The following is a 25001-nucleotide window of genomic DNA, read 5'->3' as shown; positions in this document are numbered from 1 at the left end:
GGGCACAAATATTGATAGGAAGGAAAGGAATGGTGGGAGACAGGCAGGGCTGGGAGGCGAGGCATGGGAGAGTGCTGTCCTGCTGCCTGTTTTCTTTCAAAAAGCAGCAATCTTAGAAAACGGCAGTTCTTTTTTTTTTTTTTTTCTCCTGCCACTTTTTAATGTTTACTCAAAAAGAAGATTGGAGCGCTGTGTGATGGTACAGTGAGATCTGGTGTTTGGTTCCCATCTACCTGCACAGCAGAGCTGTGAGTTGGTTTGGCACCTATTGGTTGGGCTCTTGCATGGCACGCTCCAGTGGATATCTGGGCATTATTAGCGAAGGGAGTTCTTAAAATACTCAAGCAAACCCCATTATCTTCAATGCGGCTTAATTTTTTTAACAGGAGTTAGTTATTTATCAGCCGCTTACAAAATATAAATTACCACAATTAAGAGGAAACGAACTTACTTAATTTTGATGGACATTTTCCCACGTTCCTCTTCTCCTCCACTGGGGAAACGGCACAGACGGGTGCACTGTGTCCCCGGCTGCAGACCCCGGGCGCGCCGTGTGCTTCGGGTTTGGGTTGCAGCCGTGGGGCAGCAGCCTGCGGTCAGGTGAACCTCACGTGGGCTGTGGCCGCGATTTCCTGCCAGCAACAAAGGAGACAGTGCATCAGTGGGAAATGTAAAAGGACAAAGTCTTTCCAGCCGCGCGCTGCGTCGCTGAAAGCATCCCAGCCCTCAGTGAGCCACGTTAACTTTTATGGCTGATGGATAAAAGCAATTCTGTTATCTTATAAAAACAGAAATACCCCATCCTTTTTCTTTTACATTTTTTGCAAATTCAGGGATACGTTTGAGCTCTGACACCCGCTGCTGATGTTGTTCCTTTCGTACTAAATATCGTTTTTAATATTATGCATTTGGTAATCTAGTTTACCCTTCATGAAAATTTTATGGCACGCTCGCACGCATACGGGGATAGATTTAGAACCATAAACCGTTCCCGTTCTGCTTATCTAATTCTCATTGACACCTATGGATATGGAGCAGCGGATCTGGGGCAGCCCGAGATGGATCCTTCTCCTACTGACACCGCTATAGATTGGAGTTGCTCCCCAATACCAGACCCCCGATGCACATTTCTTGCTGAAGGGCAGCGGCTCGGGGCTGATTTATGCTTCTCACCTCCAGGTGAGAGCGGGAGGCTCCGACGGAGCTCCGGGAAATGCGGGCAGCTTGCTGTCGGGAAGGAGGTAGTGAGCGGGGCTATGGGCCGCGGGGCTGGCTGTAACGTCCCCCTTTGCCCCTGCAGATATGCCCTGTGTGCAAGCGCAGTATAGCCCTTCGCCGCCCGGTTCGAGTTATGCAGCTCAGACCTACGCGTATGGCTCGGAGTACAGCTCGGAGATCATGAACCCGGACTATGCCAAGCTGAGCATGGAGCTGAGCGGCACCGAGATCACGGCCACCGCCACCACCTCCCTCCCCAGCTTCAGCACCTTCATGGAGGGTTACTCCGGCAGCTACGAGCTCAAGCCTTCCTGCCTCTACCAAATGCAATCCGCCTCCTCCGGCCAGAGGCCCCTTATCAAGATGGAAGACGCCCGGCTCTCCAGCTACCAGGCCTCGCTGCCCCCCTCGGTGGACGAGAGCATGCCAAGCACCTCCATGTACTTCAAGCAGTCGCCTCCCTCCACGCCCACCACGCCTGGCTTCCCCCCACACCAGAGCCTGTGGGACGAGCCCCCACTGCCGCCCACGCAGACCTGCCTGCCCCCCGGCCACCTGATGGAGGCCGCCCCCATGAAGACTGCGCCTCCGCGCTTCCCCCTCTTCCACTTCAAGCACTCTCCTCCCCACACGCCGCCGGCGGGCCCCCACATGTGCTACGACCCGGCCCCCCTCAGCCTGCCTCTGGGCTCCGACAGACCGCCGGCCGGCCAGGCACCCATGGAGAGCCACTCCTACGGGCTGCCCCTGGCCAAGCGGCCGGCCACCTTAGCCTTCTCACCGCTCGGCCTCAACGCGGCCGCCTCTGGCCTCATGGGCGAGGCCAGCAGTGGTGGCGGTGGCGGGCTGCCCTCCCCGCCCAGCAGGAGTTCCTCATCCGGGGAGGGCACGTGCGCCGTCTGCGGGGACAACGCTGCGTGCCAGCACTATGGTGTACGGACCTGCGAGGGCTGCAAGGGCTTCTTCAAGGTGAGACACCGTGCTCCCCTCCCTGCCTGCCGCCCCTGGGCTCCAAGCTCCGCGCCCGTCATCAGTAGTGGTAGAAGTGACTTAGAAGGCCAAAGCAGCACCAGCACGAGGAGGAAACCTCAGGCAGCATTGTGTTGGGTTGCTGCCTCACTGCTGCTCTTGGTTCAGGTGTTCCAGCCCTGTAGATTTGAAGCACTGCTGACACCAGTAATCCACTCGAGGCAGACGAAACCATGTGCTGACATTTTCAAGACTGGAATTCCTTCTGCTTTTAGATTTGGGCACTTCATAATTTCAGCAAATTTAGTTCAGGTTTCGGTATTTTTTTTAGAAATGGCGCCAGCGAAGCACTCGGGGTAGACTTTTTGGGGAGTGGTTTTGAGCAGTAAACTGTAAAAAAGTTGATAAATTCAAGGCCAGGTTGGATGGGGCCCTGGGCAGCCTGATCTGGTGTTGGGCAGCCCTGCCCACGGCAGCGGGTTGGGGCTGGGGGGGGCTTTGAGGTCCCTTCCAACACAAACCATACAGTGATTCTATGAGTCTATGAAATTTGGGGCCAACTCAATGTATTTCTTTCAGCAGCACAGATAGGAGTCGTGCCCCAGTTCTGGCAAAAGATATCCTAACTACGATGGGAACAAAAATAGTCCCAAAATAGTTGGAGGGGAGGGCTCACTTCATTATGCTGTTGTTGTCATGCACGGAACTGCTACTATTACTTGGTACTAATCCTTTGGCAACATGCTGAAATACACATCTCCCCTGCAACTCGCTCGTTATTTAAAAATAATTATAAAATGGAGCACAGATACCCTGGAAATGGCAGCTCCTGTGGGCCTGATCCTGCCCCTGTGGAAATCCAGAGCATGTCCCTTGTTGGAGGCAGGATCCAGAGCTTGTCCTGCACCATTCTTTTCTCAGTTCTAAAGTGCAGTGAACAGCATTTGCTGTGTCCCTTGTATTAAGTCCATTGCAGCTGCTGCTTGAAAAGGAAGAAAAATGTTAAAATAGCATTTCCCCGATAATTTAATTGCAGTGAAAGATTTAGTACCGAACGCTGAAATGATGAATTTGATCCTCTTCTGATGTCTTTCCTATTAATATCTTTCGGTGTAAGCTGTCTTTGAAAACGAAGTACAAAAACAATATATAAATATCATAATATATTATAATAATATACATTTTTTTGCTACAACTTCTATGACATTCTTTCAAGGCTCACCAGGTTTTTACAATTGTTTAATGTCCTGTATAGTTTTTAAACCATTTTAAGAGTTAATTACATATATATGGCTACAGTATAACTCTGTCCATTTTTTCCCAAAAGTCAGGTTGGCTTTCCCAGAATATTTAACTAAATATATTTGGAGGAGTTCTGCTATTTTTACTTTTCTCCCCACTGATTTTAATGGCCAACCAAACCAGTTGTTGTGGCATTCGCCTAACAATAGCGATAGCAGGAGAAGTACATCGCAGATCGTTTTGATTTTATTTTAATAAGGTCAGCAATAATCAAGGGAATGAACCAAGTAGAAAATTGTTCCCAAAGGGATATTAAAAGCGGAGATAATCTAATCCCCAAAGGTAGATGCGATGACCTGGTAATTTCAGATATGATTTTATCATTCAAAGTTGGCTGTCTCCGGAGACTTGCTTCAGAACAATCCTCGATGATTTTCATTGTCAGTAGCTAACACTAATAAAATTGTTTTTCCTGCAGGCTAGTGTGTTAGGAAATTAATTTTATCTAATTATATGAATTGCACTGTCGCTTTTCATGTTGTAATTAAAATACATGTTGTCAGGTTCCAAGTTGCTCACGAAACTCTCGGCTTACTGTTTTTCTGTTGCCTTTTCTCAGAGGACGGTTCAGAAAAATGCAAAATATGTTTGTCTGGCAAACAAGAACTGTCCAGTGGACAAGAGACGCCGTAACAGATGTCAGTACTGCCGCTTTCAGAAGTGTCTCAGCGTCGGCATGGTGAAAGAAGGTAAGGGCTTCTGCTATTATTATCCCAGAGGCTGGAGCGTTACGTTTAACGAGCACGTGTGTGTGTGTGTGTGTGTGTGTGGACATAGATGTCTTTACTACGGACTTGGCAATTTTAGATTCCTAGCTGGCCCCCAAAGTTGTGCATCTGTGCAATAATAACATGTTGATTTATTTATTTTTCCTGTGGCCCAGGTGAGCGGGTTTATCATGTTTAGACTTTTCTGGGAGCCCAGAGTTCAAGGACCGCAAGGTCACAAGGGGATAATCTGACTCTGCCCTAAATGTCTCCTTTATGAACTTTGAATGCCATTCAGTAGTGCAGTTGGTTTCCGCGCGCTATCTCGCAGCGTCGGTGTTTCGTTGTCTTGGGTGCCTTTTTGCATGGGATCTTGTCTCGTGGCCACAAGCTGATTGTAAATTTGCAATTAATTTTAATGGAAACAGGATCAACTCATTAGTCCCAGTTCTGCAAATATTTAAGTATGTGAGTAATACTGTGTGAGCAGTCCTACTGCAAATACTGACATGGGTAATACAGCCTATATAGTGCAACCATATTTTTTGACTGCTTTGAGAAAGCTAAAGTTACTGTGGAAGAACAGCTCTGCCATATAGCAGGTGACATTTGTGTTTCACACTCTGTTTTCTTTCAGCAGTAGGGCTGTGTGTGTGCATATAGGGGCACATAGGCATGCTGCAAACAAAGCACGAGCACTAGGAACACAGCTGGGCTCCAAGGAAGCAGTTCTGCTGCTGCTTACGGTCATGGTTTTAAGCAGTTTTGCTACCGTTTGTGTTTCTTTGCAATCAAAGGCATCAACAGCGTGTGCTGAAATTGGAGAATGCTCTTATTTTTGCTGGGCTGGCCATCGCAGGGGAAGCAGGTGCTCGTGCTGCTCTGTCATTTTACCGTGTCCTTACCACCGATCCCCTTCCTTTTTATGCAGTTGTCCGCACGGACAGCCTGAAAGGGAGAAGAGGTCGGCTGCCTTCCAAACCAAAGAGCCCCCTGCAGCAGGAACCTTCGCAGCCCTCCCCGCCTTCTCCTCCCATCAGCATGATGAACGCCCTCGTACGAGCTTTAACCGACTCCACGCCCAGGGAGCTCGACTATTCACGAGTATGTCTCGCTTTTCTTTGTTTGTTTTCTGCATGGAAATGAGTCATGAGCTGCATTCCTAGCTAGTTGGCTGAAATGAAAATAAACGTGAAATTGGGGTGAGAGTAGAAGTTTGTCCAGCTGGCCGTGCCTTTTGGGTGGGTGGGTAATGGTGGGGAAGGAGGTGTGCCAGCATTCAGTTGGCAACTGTTCGTTGTGAGGGTCTTATATTCAAGGTTATCTACTGTGTGTATTTGAGAGAGTGAAAGCAAAAATGTGCGGATAAGTAGAGCGGTTGTCTTGCAAAAGGCTGTGATTACAATACAACTGATTAATCTGCCAAACTCAGGAGTATCCATATGTCTGGTATCTTAATTTTCAAGTTATGCATGCTAAAATTTAACAGAACTTTGATAGTCTGCAGCTATGAGTGTTGTGTAAAATAACACTCAATGGATAGGTCCATTCACATTGAAATCACAGGAAATTTGCCATTATTTAAATGATAACAGAGCCCAGCTTTGGATACCCCAGCAGGAATATTTCTTAAGTAAAATTCAAATTTGGGAAACAAACCTCTAAATCAAAATTCTAAAAGATTGTATCAGCAAAGCTTCATCAGATATTATATATTTCCGTACCCTTGTTCTTTAATGTGTAGTATACACCATTTAAATATTGATGATGGGATATATTTTGAAAGCTTATAAAACTGTTCTGTAGTTATTAAAATATAGAGTTGAAGTAGCTTGTGAAATGCATTCTTAGGAAGGTTGAATATATGAAAAGAAAAAAATATAGCTATGGAAAAACAAGATTCAAATTTCTTCCACTTAATGAAATATGATTAAATCTCAGACTGTGAAAAATACAGCTGTACTCAGACAATATTCACATTGTCTATTTATCACTTGTTGCTAAGTAATATTTAATGCTAAAACATGTTTTGTTGTAATTATATAAAAATGTATTCTTCTAGCTTAGAATGTGCTTACATATATAATTTATAAATACTTTTTAAAATATATATATTACATATATAATTTAGCAATTATAGGTATGCTGTAACTTTTCTTCAAGCTAGTCAATATGAATACAATCTGACAGTTCTACAAATTATTTTTATGAATGAGTTGTTTAGTGTCTGACAGCCTTTGGGGAAGAATGCATTGGCCATATTTATTTGGGTATTTTAACTTACCCAGAGAGTCTTGATGTCATTCTGCAAACACCGAGGTCCACATCCAGCTGTGCTCTTGGTCAGGAATCTGCTGGGTTCCATAGCGTTACACGAGCATGACAGCCCAGTCCATGAGAGCATTATCCAATCTCACGTATTTACCTATAGAAGCAAAATGATTTTGCATTTTAAATAATAATTAAATGGAAACTCTGACTTTTTTTATGTGACTTGCTTCTTTATCCTGCTGCAGCTATTCCTTTTCTAATGCAAACAGCCCCTAGGTCTCACTGCTGAACAATCCTGCTGGTCGTTACAGAAAGCATAGGATTGACAGCAGATTAATTTAGTTTCGGTAGCTAAAAGATTATGTATGGTTGTCTGTTAGGACACGCTAATACCTACATTTTTCTTTACATTAAAATATATACTAATCTGTTATGCTTGGCAGAACTGAAAGTAATAAACATAAGCTAAATGAAAGTAATAGATTCTCATGCTTTCCATAAATCTTATACTTTCCTAAAAAGTTAAGGGAAATCAGGAAGGACAGCTGAGTAAAGACTGAGATTAACTATCAGAAACATGCAGGACTCCCACTGTAAAGCTCAAAACTAATACGAAGGACCCTGCACCTGTAAGGACCGGCTTGCGGCACGCTCCGCTCGGCCGTGACCCGGCCGTGCACCACAAATGGGTGGATCTGGAAGCCTGGCTTGGAGTCAGCCCTAACACTTCCATAGTCACGACCTTAATGTTTAGCATGGTCTTCATGTTTGCAAGATGTTTGCAACGTCTTGACTGTTGCAAAAATACATATAAGAGTTTTGGAGAGGAACGTGTGCCTCTTCACTCCAAACAAATGCAACAATCTACACCAAAAAACAAAATTAAATTGCATAATCCATGAATTTTAAAACAAAACACAGTGGAAACAGTTCTGTTGAGAACATTGCTACTTCTCATTTCAGCACTGGTTTTAACTTACCAGCCCACAGCAATGGTATATTTAGGTACTTGGTTTCAAAAAGCAATTGCTAGGAACAGAATTTGGTTTATGAACTTTTTAAAGGCCAAGGGCCGTGGTTAGGTCTCACACCTGTTTCACTGGTACAATTCCATGGGTTTAGACTTCTCAGTAAGTGAGATGAGTACCTTGCCGTCCTTCTTCAGGCAAAGCAGCCACCCACTTAAATGGAAATGTTTATTTTTTGGAGGGGCATCCAGCCAATAATCCCACCCCAAGCCCCAGCTGAAAAATTTAGCAAATATCGGTGCTTCTGACACAAGAAGGGTAGATGCATGGAGAAGCAAGCCTAGTTTCTAGCTGTCACATGCAAAGCCATCATTGTTAGACATTTATAGCTCCAGCAGTACATGGAAGTCTGATAAAAGTAGGCAAAGGGTCGGGCTGGATCATGCTATCAAGCTATCAGCCTTTTAGATGTACCTTATAAATTAATGTTGCTTGCTATGTACTCATCTCCCTCTTGAGCCAGTCAGTGTCGCTTAATTCCTAGCAGGGCAGCAAGCACGGCATGGGGCAGAGCTATTCCCTTTGGGGATATCCCCGTGGCAGGGGGATTGGAAGTGGACAATCCAACCCAAGCCATTCTATGATTCTCCTCAATGAAAATCATCATGAGGGGGAAAAAAGAACAAAGTTTTTTGTGCATAGAACAGAAGCATACTTTTTTTATTCCTTCTTATATACTCATAAGACCATTGGAAGTAAATAATATTTTATTTCAGCTATTCTCTGTAAGTGCTAACTCTGTGTAGCAAGCACTGACATATTACAGCAGTTCAAAACTACATAATTCCCTATAGTTTTTACCTTTTCTTGTAAAAATGCTCTCATGGGCTGAACTGTAATAACACATACGGGTTGTTTTTTTTGTGTTTGCATTCAGTTTAATTAAGTGGCCCATGTGGGGTATACAGTACTGTAGCATTCAGTTATGTGACACAATGCAGCATTCAGCTTTGTTGGACAATATTAAAACTTTGTCTTATTTTTGCTAAAGGAACACCTTATAATTATTGAGAACAAGTTAATACCTGACATCATTACACCAACTTGCAGTGCATTATATTTTGGGTGAATTTAGGGTAGTATCTTTTTTCTTTTCCCCCCTTTTCATTGATCAGAGGGTCAAGAACGTGTCTTGCCTTAACACTACCTGTAAGCAAGGCAGGAATTTCCATCAGCCCATATTTTCTATTTTCTCATGTAGAAAGGAGTCAGCTCAGCTCCTGCACAACAGAGCAGATCTTCCAGAGTTTGAGGAGCTGAAGGCCATGGGCTGGACAAGCCCACCTCCTCACACTCACTATCTTAGCTTCATTACCAAGGGCTGCAAGGTCTCTGCAGAAGCATACCATCTTTTTCTACCCGTTAACCATTCCCCAGTGCATTGTGCTGCAGTCCTGTGCCAGGAGTAGTGTTTTGAAATGCTTAAGCTTCCTCATCAGCTTCGTTCAGGTGGAGGACTGAACAGAGAATCCTCTTGCAGTGTACAAATTTTCTACTGCTGTTTCCCATCTTCTCTGTATTTTGTCCCCCCTCTTGCATCTCTGTCCTCCTTCAGAGTGGCTGGAGCAGAATTTGTCTCCATGTGAGCACCAACAGCCCAGATATGGCCAGAGGTTTCTAGGACTTCTCATGTCTTTGCTGTGGTTCAACAATCAATCTGACTGTGAAGCTCTGTCCTTCATTCATTCCTTTCCTACCCACAGCAACCAGCTCCAACAAGGGCAGGCAGGGAACAGGACGCCTACCCAAGAGAATCTGCTTGCTGTTCCCCATCCTCTGTCCTGCTCAGAGGGGATGTTGGGTGATACGTGCAGCCAAAGGGGTATGCCTGTAGTAAGATCCCTCCAGGCTCCCACCACACTCAATGGAGAGGAGATGTGGGTCCTTCTGCTTCCCCTCTGGCTTGGGCTGCTTGGAATACCGTTAGGCTGATGGACTCAGGTCTAACTGTGTGTGGAAAGTAGTTTCCAGCGGATGTGCACTAATTGAGACCACCTCATCCTCTTCCAGGCTGAGTCTCAGAGGCAGGTTTCATACAGAGTCCTTCCCGGAAATACCCCACACAATGCCTGGCGGGCAGGTTTGCTGTTACAGTACATTCCCAATTATTCAGCTTCCACACTTTCTGAGCGCAGAATCAGACTAAGCCACCAAAGCTCCTGTTACATTTTCTCTTGAAAAGAGCGGTGCCCTGGGAGTGACAGGGACCCGGCGCTGAGGAAGTGAGAGAGAGCAGGGAGGGAGCTGCTGGAGGGTCGTGGGGAAGTTCCACAAGCTGGGGCTGTCGAGCGGTCGTCTGGAAGAGTTATGGCCAAATCAGTGGGATAATAGGTTCTCCTGAGCCTGAAACGCTTCTCTTTGCAGGATAAGAGGTGATACGGGGCAGCTGGTTTACTTTCAACCAATTCTGTATTCAAATGAAGCCATGCTGCACGTGTCAGATAAAAGATGATTTATCTTGCATGTCTCTATCACTGTCAGATAAAATGCAGTTTGAGAGGCTGGGGAAGAAATCTGCATTTTGGACGTACTGAGACAAATTCATCAATGGGAAAAATGTTTAATTGCAGTAAGCTAAATAGTGTTCCTCCTTTATTGTGGTTGAAATTATCCTCCCCGCCAGATTGCTGTTTCTGTTTGCTAATAGCATGGAGCTACTTGCAAAATGTGATAAACATTGTATATTATTTACAAATTTCAAACAATTTCTCAAATTTTGGAAATATCTTTGCAATATACATCTGAATGGCAAAATGCCTCCGGGTAGCAAAGCAGGTAGATGGATGGAGACCTGCTCAGTGCGCCTCGGATGCTTATGCCAGCGTTGCTGCAGAAGGAAGCACTGTTAAGCAAGTAGCACCGTATGCTCCTCAGGATGCACTACAATGCACGTAATGTTGTAACATTGCTTTCTGTGGTTTTTCTTTTAGTACTGTTCCACCGATCAGGCTGCTGCAGGCACAGATGCAGAACATGTACAACAGTTCTATAATCTTCTGACCGCTTCCATCGACATATCCAGAGGCTGGGCAGAAAAAATTCCAGGATTTACTGACCTCCCAAAAGAAGATCAGACATTACTCATAGAATCAGCTTTTTTGGAGCTGTTTGTACTAAGACTCTCCATCAGGTAACTATTTATTTCATTTCCTCTTCAGCTGATGTGAAAAATCACCCATCTGCACGTTCTTTGGAACAAATAGGGTGATGCCTTGGAATGTTGTCAATTGCAAACAAACAAACAAACAAAAAAAAGATGACATAAAACATCGGCAATGTCTGCATCCACAGGATATGATGTACAATTTGTTTTACGCTGCAGAAAAAATAAGGCAGTGATTTAAAAGGGGAGCATAGTTCTCACTAATGCGCTTCTTCTTATTTGATATACCACATCCTCTTCTTCCACAGTAATCAAAATTGATCCTTGGGTACAGTTTGAGCAACTTTGCTTCGTACTCATCAGCACAAACTATATAAAAACACTTTTAGTATAAAAGCGTCTCCTTTTTTTCTCCTTTTTGTGTGTGCGCATCTCTGTAGTCTGTTTTTGAAAGGGATAAAGGAGCTGTAAAATCTTGTTCAGATTCTTTTTCTCCTTAATACCAAGTCACTCAACAGAGCGAGGTGCTATCTGTCAGCCTGGCACTAGTTAAGATGTTTCACCAAAGACACTTTCAGGGACTGGAGGAATTCCACACCGGTGATTTGAATTATGCCCTTGTTTCTTTAGGTCGAGAATGACCTTTGCATGTAGCTTTTAACAGGGATACTGGCAATGGAGGGTGGGAGGAGAGAGCGCTTGGCAGTAACATCACTCCTGCGATAGGTTCTCACATAAAAGAGTCTATTATGTTGTGTTTATTGTGCATTATTGCGTGCATTTTCCATTGTTTTTTTCTTTATTATTTTTTACAATACGAAAAATGCAGATCAGACTAAGTAAGTGCTTAGAGTTGCAGAACCTCATCTTTCTTCAGCTTTTATTAATTTTGCATTTCAAAATGCACGCACGTAGTATTACTGTGGTTCAAACATACAGTATTTAATGTAAAATGTCTTCTCTGTTTATGCCTTTGGGCAGGACCAAAATCTTAACTAATTAGACAGTCTACACCACATGCTACAGCTAACCTCAGGCTTATAACTCTACAGAGTAAGCAATCATAGAAGCTTGTTTGTTGTACTTCTGCCCCAAGGGATAAGCATATTGTCAAACGTGAATGCCCACATATGTCTCAGGATAATGTGCCTTGGATTTTAAATGACAGACACTTCAATACTGGTTATGCATTTTGCTGTAAAGTTGAAGATGCGTTTCTAATTTTTTCAATTATTTTTATCTGAGGTCTGATACTGCTGAGGATAAGTTTGTATTCTGCAATGGACTTGTGCTTCATAGACTTCAGTGCCTTCGTGGATTTGGGGAGTGGCTCGACTCTATTAAAGACTTTTCCTTAAACTTAAAGAGCCTTAACCTTGATATCCCAGCCTTAGCAAGTTTATCAGCTCTAACTATGATTACAGGTAAGTGTTCCTTCGTTACTATAATGCTTCAGACTCCAGTGCTTTACTTTAGTGTAGATTCAAGCAATTTCTGCTAACTTAGCGATATTCCAGAGAAGGTGATTGCAGTTTTAAGTGTTGTAATGACCACCCGGAAATTGTAGACTGTAACATTAGGCCTTCAGATACATCTATTAAACTGTAATCTAACTCTATTTCTTCATGTTTTCACTGTTTCCTTGGAATTGTCTCTAAAAAGCAAGCTGCTTCCAGGCAAACTGAGTAGCTCCCACAAAAAACTTTTGAAATCCTTGCTGAATTCCTAGAAAACAACAAATCACCAGAGCTAAGTCTTCTGCACTGGAATACTAACATCAGGGTAGCTCAAGAGCTGGAAGCTAGATAGCTGGTATAGCACGGTGGCTGAAAGAGTGCTGCTTTTGGGAGGCAAGCTACCGTAGGTATTTCCTGTTCTGATTTGTTGAGAGAGAAAAATTGGAGAAAAGTTAGAAGAAAGGTCTCTTCTGCAGCTTTACAAAAGCTTTTGTGTGTGCCAAGATATGTGACCATATCCCCCTTTTTGCCTGACGGGGTGAACAGCCAGAAACTAAAGTAAGAACCTGCCAAATCTGGCTAGGAAGTACAAAACAGGGGAGCGTAACGTTGTAAAGTGTCACTTTCTCATCCCTGAACCAAGAAAACGCCTTGAAGTGCGCACTGCATACTTTGGGCTTTTGATAGTTCAGGAGGCACGGCTGGAGAGGCAGTGAAGGTGTCTGACGAACCACAGGAACTCAGAGCGGCTGAAAGCCTGACTCTCGCTTCAGAAGAGGTGCTAACAGAAAGGTGCTGCAGCTGTGATGACAGCGTGAGCTGGTGCTTTGGCATGCCTAGAGCTGTCTGCCTGGGGATGCTAGGAGCTCCACTGGGGTGGATATTGATTTCCTCCTGCATTTTAGGCAACTACCAGTTTGCAGGCGGTAGCCTCAGCTGAATCAGCTGCAGTCTTTATTTGGATGAGTTGATGCTTGGGAAGCACTGAAATAAAATGCTCAGTAGCAAATGCAAAAATCGGTACATTGGCCAATTCCCACTGACATTTGTAGGGCTGAGGATTTGGCTTCAGAGTTTAGGTGGTACACTTCCCTCTGGCATTTGAGTGAGGGGTTCTCTTATACTTGTTGTAGCTCTAATGTCTTGCTTATTGCCAGGAGTATTCTCAGGTTTTAATTAATTTACATTTGATTTTTTTTCTGCAGTTTGGAAAGGGTACGTTAAGGTCCAGATTCTGCTTTCTTTGGTAAAACTCTTAAGTCCAGAATTATTAGTTGTTGAGGTTGCTTTTTCCACATGAAAAAGAAAATCCAAAATGAATGATATGTTAAACTCAGAAAGAATGTTCCCAACTTAATTTTGACTTCTTTATACAAAGATCACAGACAAGCATGCATACTTATACATATGTATCATAAATACATATGTGTGTGTATATACATACCTATATACAAATAGTATATATGTGTGTGTGTATTTACGTATCTGTGACTATCTCTCTCCATATATAAGTACACACAGACACATATGCTCACATATCATAGAATCATAAAACCATAGAATTGCTCAGGTTGGAAAAGGCCTTCATATAGTGCTTGTCATTGATTTAGGTTATTTCTGATATATTTGATATGTCTTTCTAGGTAGACACAGATTGACGGAGCTTGTTCTTGATTACCTTCCTGTAGATTGAGAGGATACACGTAGATAAAGAGGAGCCCCTGCAAACTATCAGTGGGACTGCAGATAAGGCTATTTTATAGGAAGAAAAGTTTTTTCTCCTTACAAAGCCGTGTCCTGCTTTTTGTTGAGTCAGACACTGTTTGGTTGCCCTGAAAGAGTCCAGCTTGTCCAGTGGCTGGCTCAGATCACCGTACAGTATTTAATAGAAATAGGTTTTAATTGATAAAGCCTCACATTCCTTCCTTTCATTGATAACAGCCCTCTCAGGAGTTTGCTGTTTTGTACGGTTCTTCTCAAAGTTTCTAAACAAATAGAAATAATTGTTGCTTTTAAAAGCAGAGCATTTCTGTCCCTAACAGCTTTAAGGTTTCCTGTATTTGTCAAGTTTTTCTTGATTTCCTGTACGCCTTACTGTAGGGAACCTGCTTTAGCAGGTGGATTGGACTAGATGATCTCCAGAGGTCCCTTCCAACCCCTGTGATTTTGTGATTCTGTGATTTTCTCCCCTGTATGAGATGGTGCTTAAAATTCATGTAGTTTTCTGTTTATTCTTTTATGTCACAATGCCAGAATATCTCTGCTGATTTGCTCTTGGGAAGAGAGTACTCCTCCGTGCAATCTAAATTAGATTGAGGCTCCTGCATCTAGTGATTTATATTCACAGGTTTCAGATCTCTAAGGGCACTTAGGGACTCAGTCAGAAATATGGCCACCTGAAAATGGATGGTATTGTATAAGGATGAACAATATAAAAAAATAGAAAATGAAAGAGGAAATCAGGTAACTATGGCTAATCACTAAGTGCTGAAGTGGGGGTTCTTTTGAGTTTTTCTCAGCAGTAATATTAATAATCAGGAAAGCCTTGAGATTTCCCCATGAGAAATGGCATCCTGTCTTCTCTTGACATTTTGAGTATGACAAGTCAGATGCTGGTTTTTAGATAGTCTTACAAAAAAGGAAGAGCGATGAAGATGAATTTTGGAAATCTGGTATCTTTTGAACATTTTTAAGTAACTTTTTTGAGTCTTGGCTTACATTCAGGTAGATGTTTTAGTGCCATTGTTTATCCTACAGAGAAGACACTCTTCTTTCCTGTAATGAACTGTTGGAGGCAGAAGGTAGTAAGTCCTGGTTCAAATAGTTCTTGTGAGTTAGAGCAAGAGAGAATGACCTTTTTATGGGAATATAGGATATCCGACTACTGAGTGTCAGTGTCTTTTGTGTTGAGGCTGTTTGACATGTTTCTTGGGCCACAGAATGGCTGCAGTGTGTGGTGACTGGGGGACAAAAAAGGTGGTCAGAGGACACCAGAATCCCAGTCTCTGGTCTGATTCCAACAGGAAGAGAATCTGACCACAAACTTCCTATGTCCCATATGAATATCCATGTCATCAGGCTGCAAAATATGAAGGTGCAGGAAAGCTGTTTTGAGAATTTAATTGTTTGCTTTTATTAGAAGCGCCGTACAACAAAATGTTGGCTTGAGCAACGTTTTCTTCATTATTACACAAATTGCTCCAGTTCTTAGTTTACATTTGTCAATTTTTCATGGCTTGATTGTTCAGCCAAAAAAAAGAAAATGAACAAACTTTTGATGTGTAACAGTGAGAGCTGATGTGAACACTGTACAGCGCTTTATGTAGCACCAAATCTAAGAATTCTCTCTCCTAGTACAGAATATGCTCCTGAGAATGATGACCTGTTCTGCTTCATTTCATGAGTGCTCTCCATAGACCAAACAAGGACGTGCTCTTAGGAAACAAAACCTCTTGTAGTCATTGAAAGTATTGGTGAAGGAGGAAAGTACGAGAAGTCAGTACTTGATTTCACAGGTTCACTGTTCTGTAGGGTGACAGGAACAACAAACATCTCTCTCCCAGTAAAGGAGGAGGGGATAAATGTAACACCTTGTGTTGGGAAGTAAAAGACATCCCACTGTTCCCAATGTCCCAAGGTGCTGAGGGCTGATCTCTCATTTTGGGATATCAAATCAGCTCCTCAGTAACAACCATGGTAGTTCCAATGCCCTGTAACTAACCCTACTGACCTGCCTGAAGCTGCAGAGCTCCATGTCTTATCTCAACTGCAGCTGCAGGTCACAGTATACGCTGCATGGTTATTGGCATATTTATTCTGTTCAGTAATCTTGAAGAGAACTGCAGGAGACTTACTGAATATCACAGTATTCACTAATTCACTGCGTACTTTGAGTAAAACTGGTGGTATGCATAGCATAAGATAAACAGGAAAAGATTTTGTAAATTTGCTTCCATTAGCAAATCCATATATTTGTGCTTTTCCTGTTTACTTGATGTTTCCTGGGAATTTCCAGTAAGTCCCATGGAAAGAAAAGCACCATGTCAGAGTGCTGCTGAATTTTCAAGTCCTTTCAGGTAGGAAATTAGCTTGGAAGAGCACCCAGAATGAAAGAACGACATTTTGTTTATTGTGAGTGGCTTGCAAACAGTTAAAATTCTCCAATGTCATAGCACATCTTTTTTCTTTAAGGTACTCCTGTAGGATCTTCCTCTCTCTGTCTCTCTTCTCCTTTTTTACTTCCTTCAGTTGGTTAAGAAAGGTTGGACACAACTTCCTCCAGAGCACATCAGCGGTGCTCTGAGCATCAGCCAGAAGAAAGTAATTTGAAGACACTTGCCCCACATCCCCATGAAAGCAAAAAACGGGTTCTATCCTGTTCTTTTTGGGCCACTTGTTCTGTTGGGATGTAGGATCTAATGAGCTAAAGAAGAGTGCCAGCATGAAAAGAAAGGTTCTGTCCTTAGTTTCATGATGATGACAGCTGTTAGTTTAGTATGTTGTATAGATCACAAGTGTTCCTGTACAACCACTTCATGCTGGACTTCCTCTAATTCTTACACTGTGTTGAAGGTGAAGATCTGCAGAATAGACCAGATATGAGCTCGGGCTGTTGTTTAAAATACCCCCTTATCTTCCTGAATGGCCATTAATAATGTTTTTCTACCAATGTCAAAATAGAAAGATGGAAATTACAATGAAGATCATCTGAAGGGCTCACTCTTAGTCTCAAATGTGTGCTCGCTCTAAAACTGCTTGTGTTTTCTTTCTCTCTCTTGTTGATTCTCTTTTCCTCTCTGCCTCTTCCTTTCTCGGTCCACATCCAAATATTATTGTTTTGCCCACTTGACACTCTCAGTGGGATGCTGCTGAGCACAGAGCATTCTCACCCTAATTTAGCCAAGCTCTTTCGGCATATGTTTTAATTTAAGTGTTTGACAGACCAGTTCAGAGCCACTGTATATACTGGGCTTATTCACACTCTTACTGCTTTGTTAGACTGGCACTAGAACATTGAAGAATATTGTGAGGTTTCAATTAATGGTGAGTTTATATTTGTCTTCCTGCTGCTGGGCTCTCCCTTGCAGTTTACAAACAGAGTTTTTAGCATCATCAGTCACACCAAGAAATAGTAATGACTCTGGGCTAGCCAAAAAGGGTCTGGCTGCTGCAGTTCCCTTCTGCACATGGCTCTGTCTGACTTCCCTCAGGGGGGAGGCTCACCTCCTCTTCAGCAGCAGATACCCTCAGACCCGTTGCCAGGATTCTCCAGAGTGGGTGCTTCGTGTGCTGGGTCTATATACGAGCAGGTGGCAGACTGGAGGAGTGTAGGAGAGCCGCTTATAAAAAAAACCCTCCAGATTGCATTGTCTGCCTTCCCCTCTCCACTTGGGTGAGGGAAATACTGTCAGCATCTGAAGTGAAGTGCTCACTCCTCCTTCTCCCCTCCCACTCTTTTGATGAGGCAAGAGCTCTTTCCTCTTGTAGCTCCCGGTGGCCTGTGTTAGGTTGTGGTTTTCCTTAAAGAGGGAGCAAACTATGGTGTCCTGTGTGGTCATTCAGCTCACCTGACTTTAGATTCTTTGCCCAGAAAGGTCACCTCCTAAAGGTGGTTCACCCACCTCAATTCCAAACCGCCTTCCAATACACTGATCTTTCCACTGATGGTAGAAGGAGCTCAGGAAGTCTGAGCCAACAGCCTGGGACCTTTGTGAAGTGCCTGAAAGTTGGGCAGGGTGCATGTGGGCTGGGCTGCAATGGGAAAGGATGCTCATGGGTCTGTCAAGTTGCTGCCTTGCTGTGCAACCAAGCATATGTAAGGCAATCAGAAAGCTGTAGGCAACAGAGCCTGGTGTTTCTTTGAGTTAGAGAAGGGGAAGAGGACTGTGAAGGGGGAAGAGAAAATCAGATAATTGTATTGAAACCGAGACAATCAAGAGGGCTATTTTAAGTCTGTACCATTAATCTCCTGCATATCTGACAGGACTGTTTCTGACACCTTAGAATTAATTAAAGCTAAAACTGACCTGCCCTGACATGAGCACAGAGCAGCCTAAGGGTCTCTCAGCTACTCGAGATCTTCAAAACACTTGTTCTTTTTGAGAGTGTTTTTCATAAAGGTAGCACCAAATCTGCCTAGCCCTGGTGTCATCTGCCCTAAGACAGAGACCAGGGAAAGGACTGGCACAGCTGGCGACTGCTTTTCCTGCTCTTTGACTCTCTTCCTATCAAGTTTTTGCTGATCAGCATAATTGTAGCACAGAATCACATCAAGATTCCCGGAAATTGTGTGTGGGGAAAAGGAGAAAGGTGTAAGAAGCTTGCCATGTTCGCTTTGCCAGAATGAGCTACTAAGTTTGCAGAGCTTTAAAGGCAAGATTTCCAATGAATCATTTTGACAGGCTTACGGAGAGCGTCTTTGCCATAAATCACTGTTTTTCTTGTAAAAATCAGTGGTATCCTAAACCACAAGGCTGAGAAATCCTATATTCACTTTATCCATGCCTTTCTAACTGTCCTTATAAGAAAGTCTGAATACAATAATATTTACACACCTCCTCGATTAGTTAGAGAAAATCTATTGGTTTTGGCTAGCTGTCCTTCTTGGGATAAATCTTGACCTTATCAGTTATGTGTGGATAAGAACATCCTGTGGAATACCGCAAATGATTAGGAGACCACTGACTTCAGAGACAGGGCACCTACTTACCACAGGTGCCTCATTTTGCTCCCTTCAGGTTAATTAAGAAAGACTGTGGGTCTTTCTTTGCCCTAAAGTCACTTCCTGCATGGAAAAGGCAAGAAAACATTTCCTGCTATTTGAGCCCTACCTATTAAATTTAAATCTTTGATGTGATTCAGACCCAAGACTCCTCAAGTCTACTGAGAGAGGTAATGATCAGCTTGTAATGGCAGTGCCAGGGCAAAGTGCCCATTATTAGCAGAGAGTCTTCCACATAGATGGGTTTGACTTTACAGGCCCTGAAGGGATGGATGCCTTAAGGACTGGAGTCTGCAAACCCCTTCTTTCAGTGAGGCAGTTCCAGTTGTGAGAAATGACATATGTAGAGACAGAGCAGATATCAAACAGTCATATGTGGGCAGTTTATGCTGGGGAGGACAATCTTGTTTGTCGGAGACTGCTTTCATGTTGTAGGACCAGAGAGCGGATGGAGGTTGTAGCATGTCTTACTCCTGAATTTCCTTTATTTTGTTATTTAAAGTAAGTCTGCTAATATTACAGTCTATGCACATACTGTATTTTGAATTGGCATGCTTCACGGCTAGACGTCAAAGACGCAATTTGTTCGTGAAACCTTCTGAACTTGTCAGTGTAAGACAAAGACTGTTTAGTTCTGACTTGAAATGTTAACAGCGTTGCTGTGTGCTCAAGAGCCAGAGATCATTTTCCATACTCTGTGGCAACATACACATCTACTGAGGCACCGGTTTGAAAATGTGCTCTGCTATTCTGAAGTCAGAGTTGGAACCATTCTAGTATTTCAGCTCTGCAGATCTATAAAGATATCTTCACTTAGACAGCCAGGAAACAACCTCAGAACCGATTAAAAGATGGAAACTTTTCAAAGACCACAAGATTGACTTAATGTCCTGCAGATTCTCAGTGGGCTAGGCGTAAAAAAAAACAACAAACCAACAACAATCTACAGCTTTTCAAATTTGTATAAAATATTTATCCCACAAGATTTTTAATGGCAGAATCTGGCTAAGTATTTACTCCTAGTGACCTGTGTAGTTAAGGTTTACATAATTACACTACTCAACATTTACTGGAAAGGCTTTAAATATTCATTGACTCCTCATGTTTTAATGTAAACAAAGCACTTAGGATACCCAAGTTTTTTAATTCCTTCAAGGTGAAAAAGATGTCTGAAGCAGACGTTGCTGCTTGGATGAGCGTTGCTCTGAAGCAGCAGAGCAGGTTGATGGCACTTCATTGCTTCACCTTCTGGCCGGAGATGTACATGCGTGCCTCCTTGTTCTGATCCTAAACAAGTATTTCTCAGGAGATAGCTCTGCGTAAGTCAGTAAAGTTGAAACAGTGTTTTAGGGTGAAAATCAATGGAAAATCAGACCTTTCCATTTCTGACTGCCTTCATTGAATTCCATCTGTTTTATTGGTTTGTCAAGAGCATCTAGCTGAAAACGTCAGTAAGGAGAGGCATGAGTAGTTTATACACACACGTCAGGGCAAGGCACCGCTGTGCCTGCTTCTGGAAGTAAAGAAGTGAAAACACTTTCTAGTGTTCATCAGGGGGTGGACAGAGAAAGTATCTATTGCCACCTCCTCCTGGACTAGAGGAAGGAGCAGGACTTGGGGCAATGGGCACAGCATGGCCCATGGCTGCCAGGAGTGGAGAAGAGGAATGGGGCAGGCAGACAGCTTCAGATGCATCTAACAGAAGAAATGCCACGATCCCTCACTGCTCATCCGATACCATCACTGCTTTTTCCATCTGTGGTTGGCTAAAATTAATTTAACCTGTGTTATCTTAGACTACTCTGTCCAGTATAATGTTGTTTTGCGTGTAAATGGTGAGGACTTTGCTGTGAAGCCACTTTTTACTTATCTGTGAATTTACAAGTCAAAGAAAAAATCAAAAGGCCTCAAAATTGAGATTATTCTTCTGAAATGTTAAATTAATTCATCCGCTAAACCTTGATAGCAAATAACATGAAATTATCTCTCTCATGCACTAGTAAAGAGCCAGCTTTGAATGAATCACAAATCTGAATCATTGTACCTAAGCTTAAAGAACTGGGGATGTGTTCAGCAGCATTGTAGCATTTTAAAAAGCTATTCAAATGGGGACAGGCCCTGGCTGCCCTTCTTTTAGGAATGTTGAGATTTTTTGTGATAGATAACATAGCAGCCTTTTCACTTTATGTATTGCTTACTCAAAGCAAAATAGTTAACTTCCAGGCTGTTTTTACCTTGAGCCTTTTAAAGAGGAATAAGCTAAAAAGCAGTAGCTGATCAAAATGACAAAGGATAGCGAGTTGCTTTTAGTTTCTTATAAGAGTGTTTGCAAATTCCTGGTGGAATTCTGGGCCTGGCGCTGATGGAGCTGGCTAAGGATATCGATCGGCACTTGAATTCACTGAATAAATAATGGTTGCCATAGTTATTGAGCATTCACAACTGGTGGGGAAGCACAGAAATCTCCGAAACACCTCCTGTGATAGTTTTGCTGGAAAATCACCCAATTAATTCTGTCTCCTATCGTAGAAATTATACGAGATACGCAGGATACTTGGACGCATTGTACTAGAATTTCAGTCATGATTGAGCATCTCTGTTACCCATTTTAGCAGCTAAAAAGAAACGGGGGCTTATCATCTCTTATTTTGTGTGACAAAAAGGTTAACTGACATCATATAACCCAAACTGTTCTAAGAAGCACTTTCTGAAGCATCCTTTGCTTCGATTACAGAGCGCATAGTTACGCTGAAGCAAATGAGCCCTCTCCGCTTGAAGTAGGGATGCTGACATGTCTGTGTTTTTTCTCGTGCCCTCACTTTGCAGAACGACATGGCTTAAAAGAACCAAAGAAAGTGGAAGAGCTATGCAACAAGATCACAAGCAGTTTGAAAGATCACTTAACTTTCAGTTGCCAAAATAAAGGACAGCCGCTCGAGTCCGCAGAGCCTAAGGTACTGGGTGTTCTTGCTGACTTGCGCTCTCTCTGCACACTGGGACTGCAGCGCATCTTTTACCTGAAACTGGAAGATTTGGTGCCAGCCCCTTCCATTATCGACAGGCTGTTTCTGGACACCTTGCCCTTCTGAGTCCAGCCACCCTCCTGAAAGGCAAATGCCCACCAGAGCAGGCAAACGGATCGTGACTTACCGCTAACATTTCTGCCCTCACTTAACAGAAAAGCAGCTCCAGCTCTAAAATGAGGTCTTTTCTGGCGCTTTGTCCTTACAACATGAGGCCTAAAACTTACTGGCTTACTGTTTTGGGGTTGTGTTCTTTGTTTTTTTTGTTGGGTTTTTTTGTGTGCGTGTGTGTGTGATTTGGGTTTTTTAAACGGCTAATATGGCACTTTTGGACAATGCTATCCCAGCAGCAGTAAAAGGTTAACACGACTGTTTCAAACCTGTTGTTTAACACCTCATGGGACATGAGGAATACAGTGGTAGAAGCTGTGTGTTTGAAAACAAGAACAGCAAATAGTTGTTTGCCAGGGTAGTATGTGTTTTGTGAGGATAACCTTAGCATACTTCCTGCATCAAGGGCACATACATCAGCACAATCGAAACAAAAATCTCACTTTTTTTAACGAAGTACATTCAATTGAACATTTCGTATAAATCCAATATAGCAAAATGACAATGGCTGTTAGCTCCCATGTTCAAGTGCAATTTTTTAAAGTGCTGTCTTACTAAGTCTTGTTTATTAACTAATTTATTTTAATATGAAAATAAAAGGAAGAAACCAAGTGAGAAATTGACGTGCACTAACTTACATGACAGAGTTTTCCAAACTTGACTCCGTGTAGCGTGACTTACTGACAAATGTCTGTGGGAGACACGGGAATGACCGCGGCTCAGTTGTTCCCTAGACGAGGAAATGCGAGTTAGTAGCGGCTGGGGCGCACAGGGTCAGCATCAGGGATAGTTCGCCTTTAGACTTCAACAGAAGTACCTGGTTAGTAAACAGATGCACGATGGGTTTCAAGAACAAGCGAGTCTTGTAAAATAGTATGAATGTAAGTGCTAGGAAGGATATAGTGAGCTGCGTTTAAACATTCCGTGTTCGTACTCCTTTTTGTATGTTTATACTGTTGATGCCATATTAATATGAAATAATTTGTTGCATAGTGTCTTTATTTGTATAAACGTTTGTATGCATGGTATATTGTATTGGCTTTGCCTGTATTTATTGCAATGACTGCCAGCTCATAGGAGCCCTGTTACACACGATAAGGAAATGGGGTGTTCACACTGACTCCGACACACCAGTTGGAAAACTATATACATATATATAATGTGTATGTATATATATGTATATACCTATATTTGTGTGTGTGTGTGCGTGAGCGTGCGCGTGTCTTTTTATTAACCATTTGTATATAAAATATCTGTCAGATCACAAGCAGAGCTATTTTACAGTTCATTTGCAGTGACTTCTAAGGCAGTACTGTTTAGCACTTTGATATTAAAATCTTGCTCATGTTTTGCTAAATTCAAATAATATTTAAAGAATTTTAGTTCTAAAAAAACTTTATATGCACTGTATTAAGTCAAAATTTTGTTGGTCATTTTGCTAAGGAAATTTTTGAATGTCAACCTGATGTCACTGTATCTTTTGTTAGCTTTAAACATTCTAGCTTTTGTCTTTTTTTAAACTATGCTGTTTATATGGAAATTAAATTATACAATCAAACAGATGCCAAATGAATTGCCTAATTGCTGCAAAGGATAACCCAGATATCGAGTCACTGTATGGTTTTCAAATAGTAATCTGGTATTTTATCACTTACTATGTTTGGATGTGCTTTTATGAAAAAATTATTCTTATATCAAGATTTATAGTAGTGTCAATAGGGAAACAGACTTCTAATCACTATAGTTAATATTTCCGGTTTACCTGCAGATAATATTTGGAAAAGTATTGCTTTTTGTATTGACTTTTAAGCTTATGTGCAAACATAATAGCATAATTAAATATCAGAGAAGCTAATGTTTCTTGTAGGTTGCTGTAACAAGCCTGACCAGCAAGACAAATATATTTTGACTGAACTTGCTTTTGTATATACTAAATATATATATATACATATATATATATATACACACACTCACACACATGTGCGCATACAGAAACATACAGAAGCCGAACCAGAAAGTATGTTTACCTTTGTCTCCTTGTGTCAGACACAAGGTCCCTTGGGAAATCACTTCTGCCTAGGGACAGAGCCTGCCAGGCGCTGAGCACCAGTGAAGGGGTCGTGGGCGCTCCTTGTGAGCGGGCCCTTCCACTGAGTTTTCAGCACAGTAGAGTGAAATTGCTTTTTGTCGGGCGAGGTTTATTTATTCAGTGGGTTGTGAACGGAGGGAGCAAGTCCAGAGCCCCACGTGAGATTTCATGTAGACGGTGTGCTTCAGTCTTCCATGGATAGTCTTAACTGTGATACTCTCCCAGTCCCGTCACCTACCGAACCGTCCTTCATTTCAACTCCAGTGCACAGACCCATCGTAGAGTGCAGCCAGTGACAGGTCACGATGGTGAAAGGAAGAATTAATGCAGAATAAATCTCCTACCTTCCTCACAGCTCTCTCAGTGTGAACATGCCTTTGTCTAGGCAGAATTCAGGAATATATCAGGTGTTAAGGGAGAGTGCCTTGCTTTTGTTTCAGACAACAGTGTTTCAAGAGTTTCTTCACTCCGCTAACTGCAGTACTTTCTTCTTTTTCCTTTTTTTTTTTCTTTTTGTGGTGTTAACCTGTGGGTTGAAAGAAATGCTCTTGTACATATACAATGTAAATTAAAATTATTAAATTGAATAACATTTTTTTCAGAGGCCCCATGTGTGTTGAATAAGTATGCTTGTTAAAATCTGATGTGAATTTTTTATCATTTATAAAACATTAAAAAATTGTCTTCTTGAGTCTTAAGAGTGGAAAAATTGGTGAAGCATGCTTAAGAACACTGGCAGTTTAATGGCTAGTCCTTAGGTTAAAATTGCTTTCATATAAATACAGTGAGACCCGCAGTGCCTGGTTACCCAGCCTCGATTAGCTCCTGACCGTGGCTATCACAGGGGCCCTGTTGTAGAGACCCCCCTCTCCTCACTTGCTCTTCTCCATGTCAGCAAAAAGTTGTAATTAACTTGCAGATGATGACAGCCACAAGGGAGGGAGGGAATGGCGGTAGCCACCCCACAGCATGTGTCTCTGGATAGAAAGAGGACAGAGCTCT

The 25001-nt window shown here is 42.5% G+C and overlaps 1 protein-coding gene across 1 annotated transcript; it reads left to right on the top strand.

The window, feature by feature from the left end:
* Positions 632-24697, top strand: NR4A3 (nuclear receptor subfamily 4 group A member 3). Its single transcript, XM_021389219.1, has 6 exons — positions 632-2187; positions 4049-4178; positions 5128-5300; positions 10426-10625; positions 11844-12022; positions 21603-24697. Exons 1-6 carry the CDS (start codon positions 1303-1305, stop codon positions 21863-21865), a joined length of 1830 nt encoding a protein of 609 aa, XP_021244894.1. The 5' UTR covers positions 632-1302; the 3' UTR covers positions 21866-24697.

This window comes from Numida meleagris, chromosome 2 (genome assembly GCF_002078875.1).
Source record: "Numida meleagris isolate 19003 breed g44 Domestic line chromosome 2, NumMel1.0, whole genome shotgun sequence".
Taxonomy (NCBI): domain Eukaryota; kingdom Metazoa; phylum Chordata; class Aves; order Galliformes; family Numididae; genus Numida; species Numida meleagris.
This window is presented reverse-complemented; position numbering and strand designations above follow the sequence as displayed.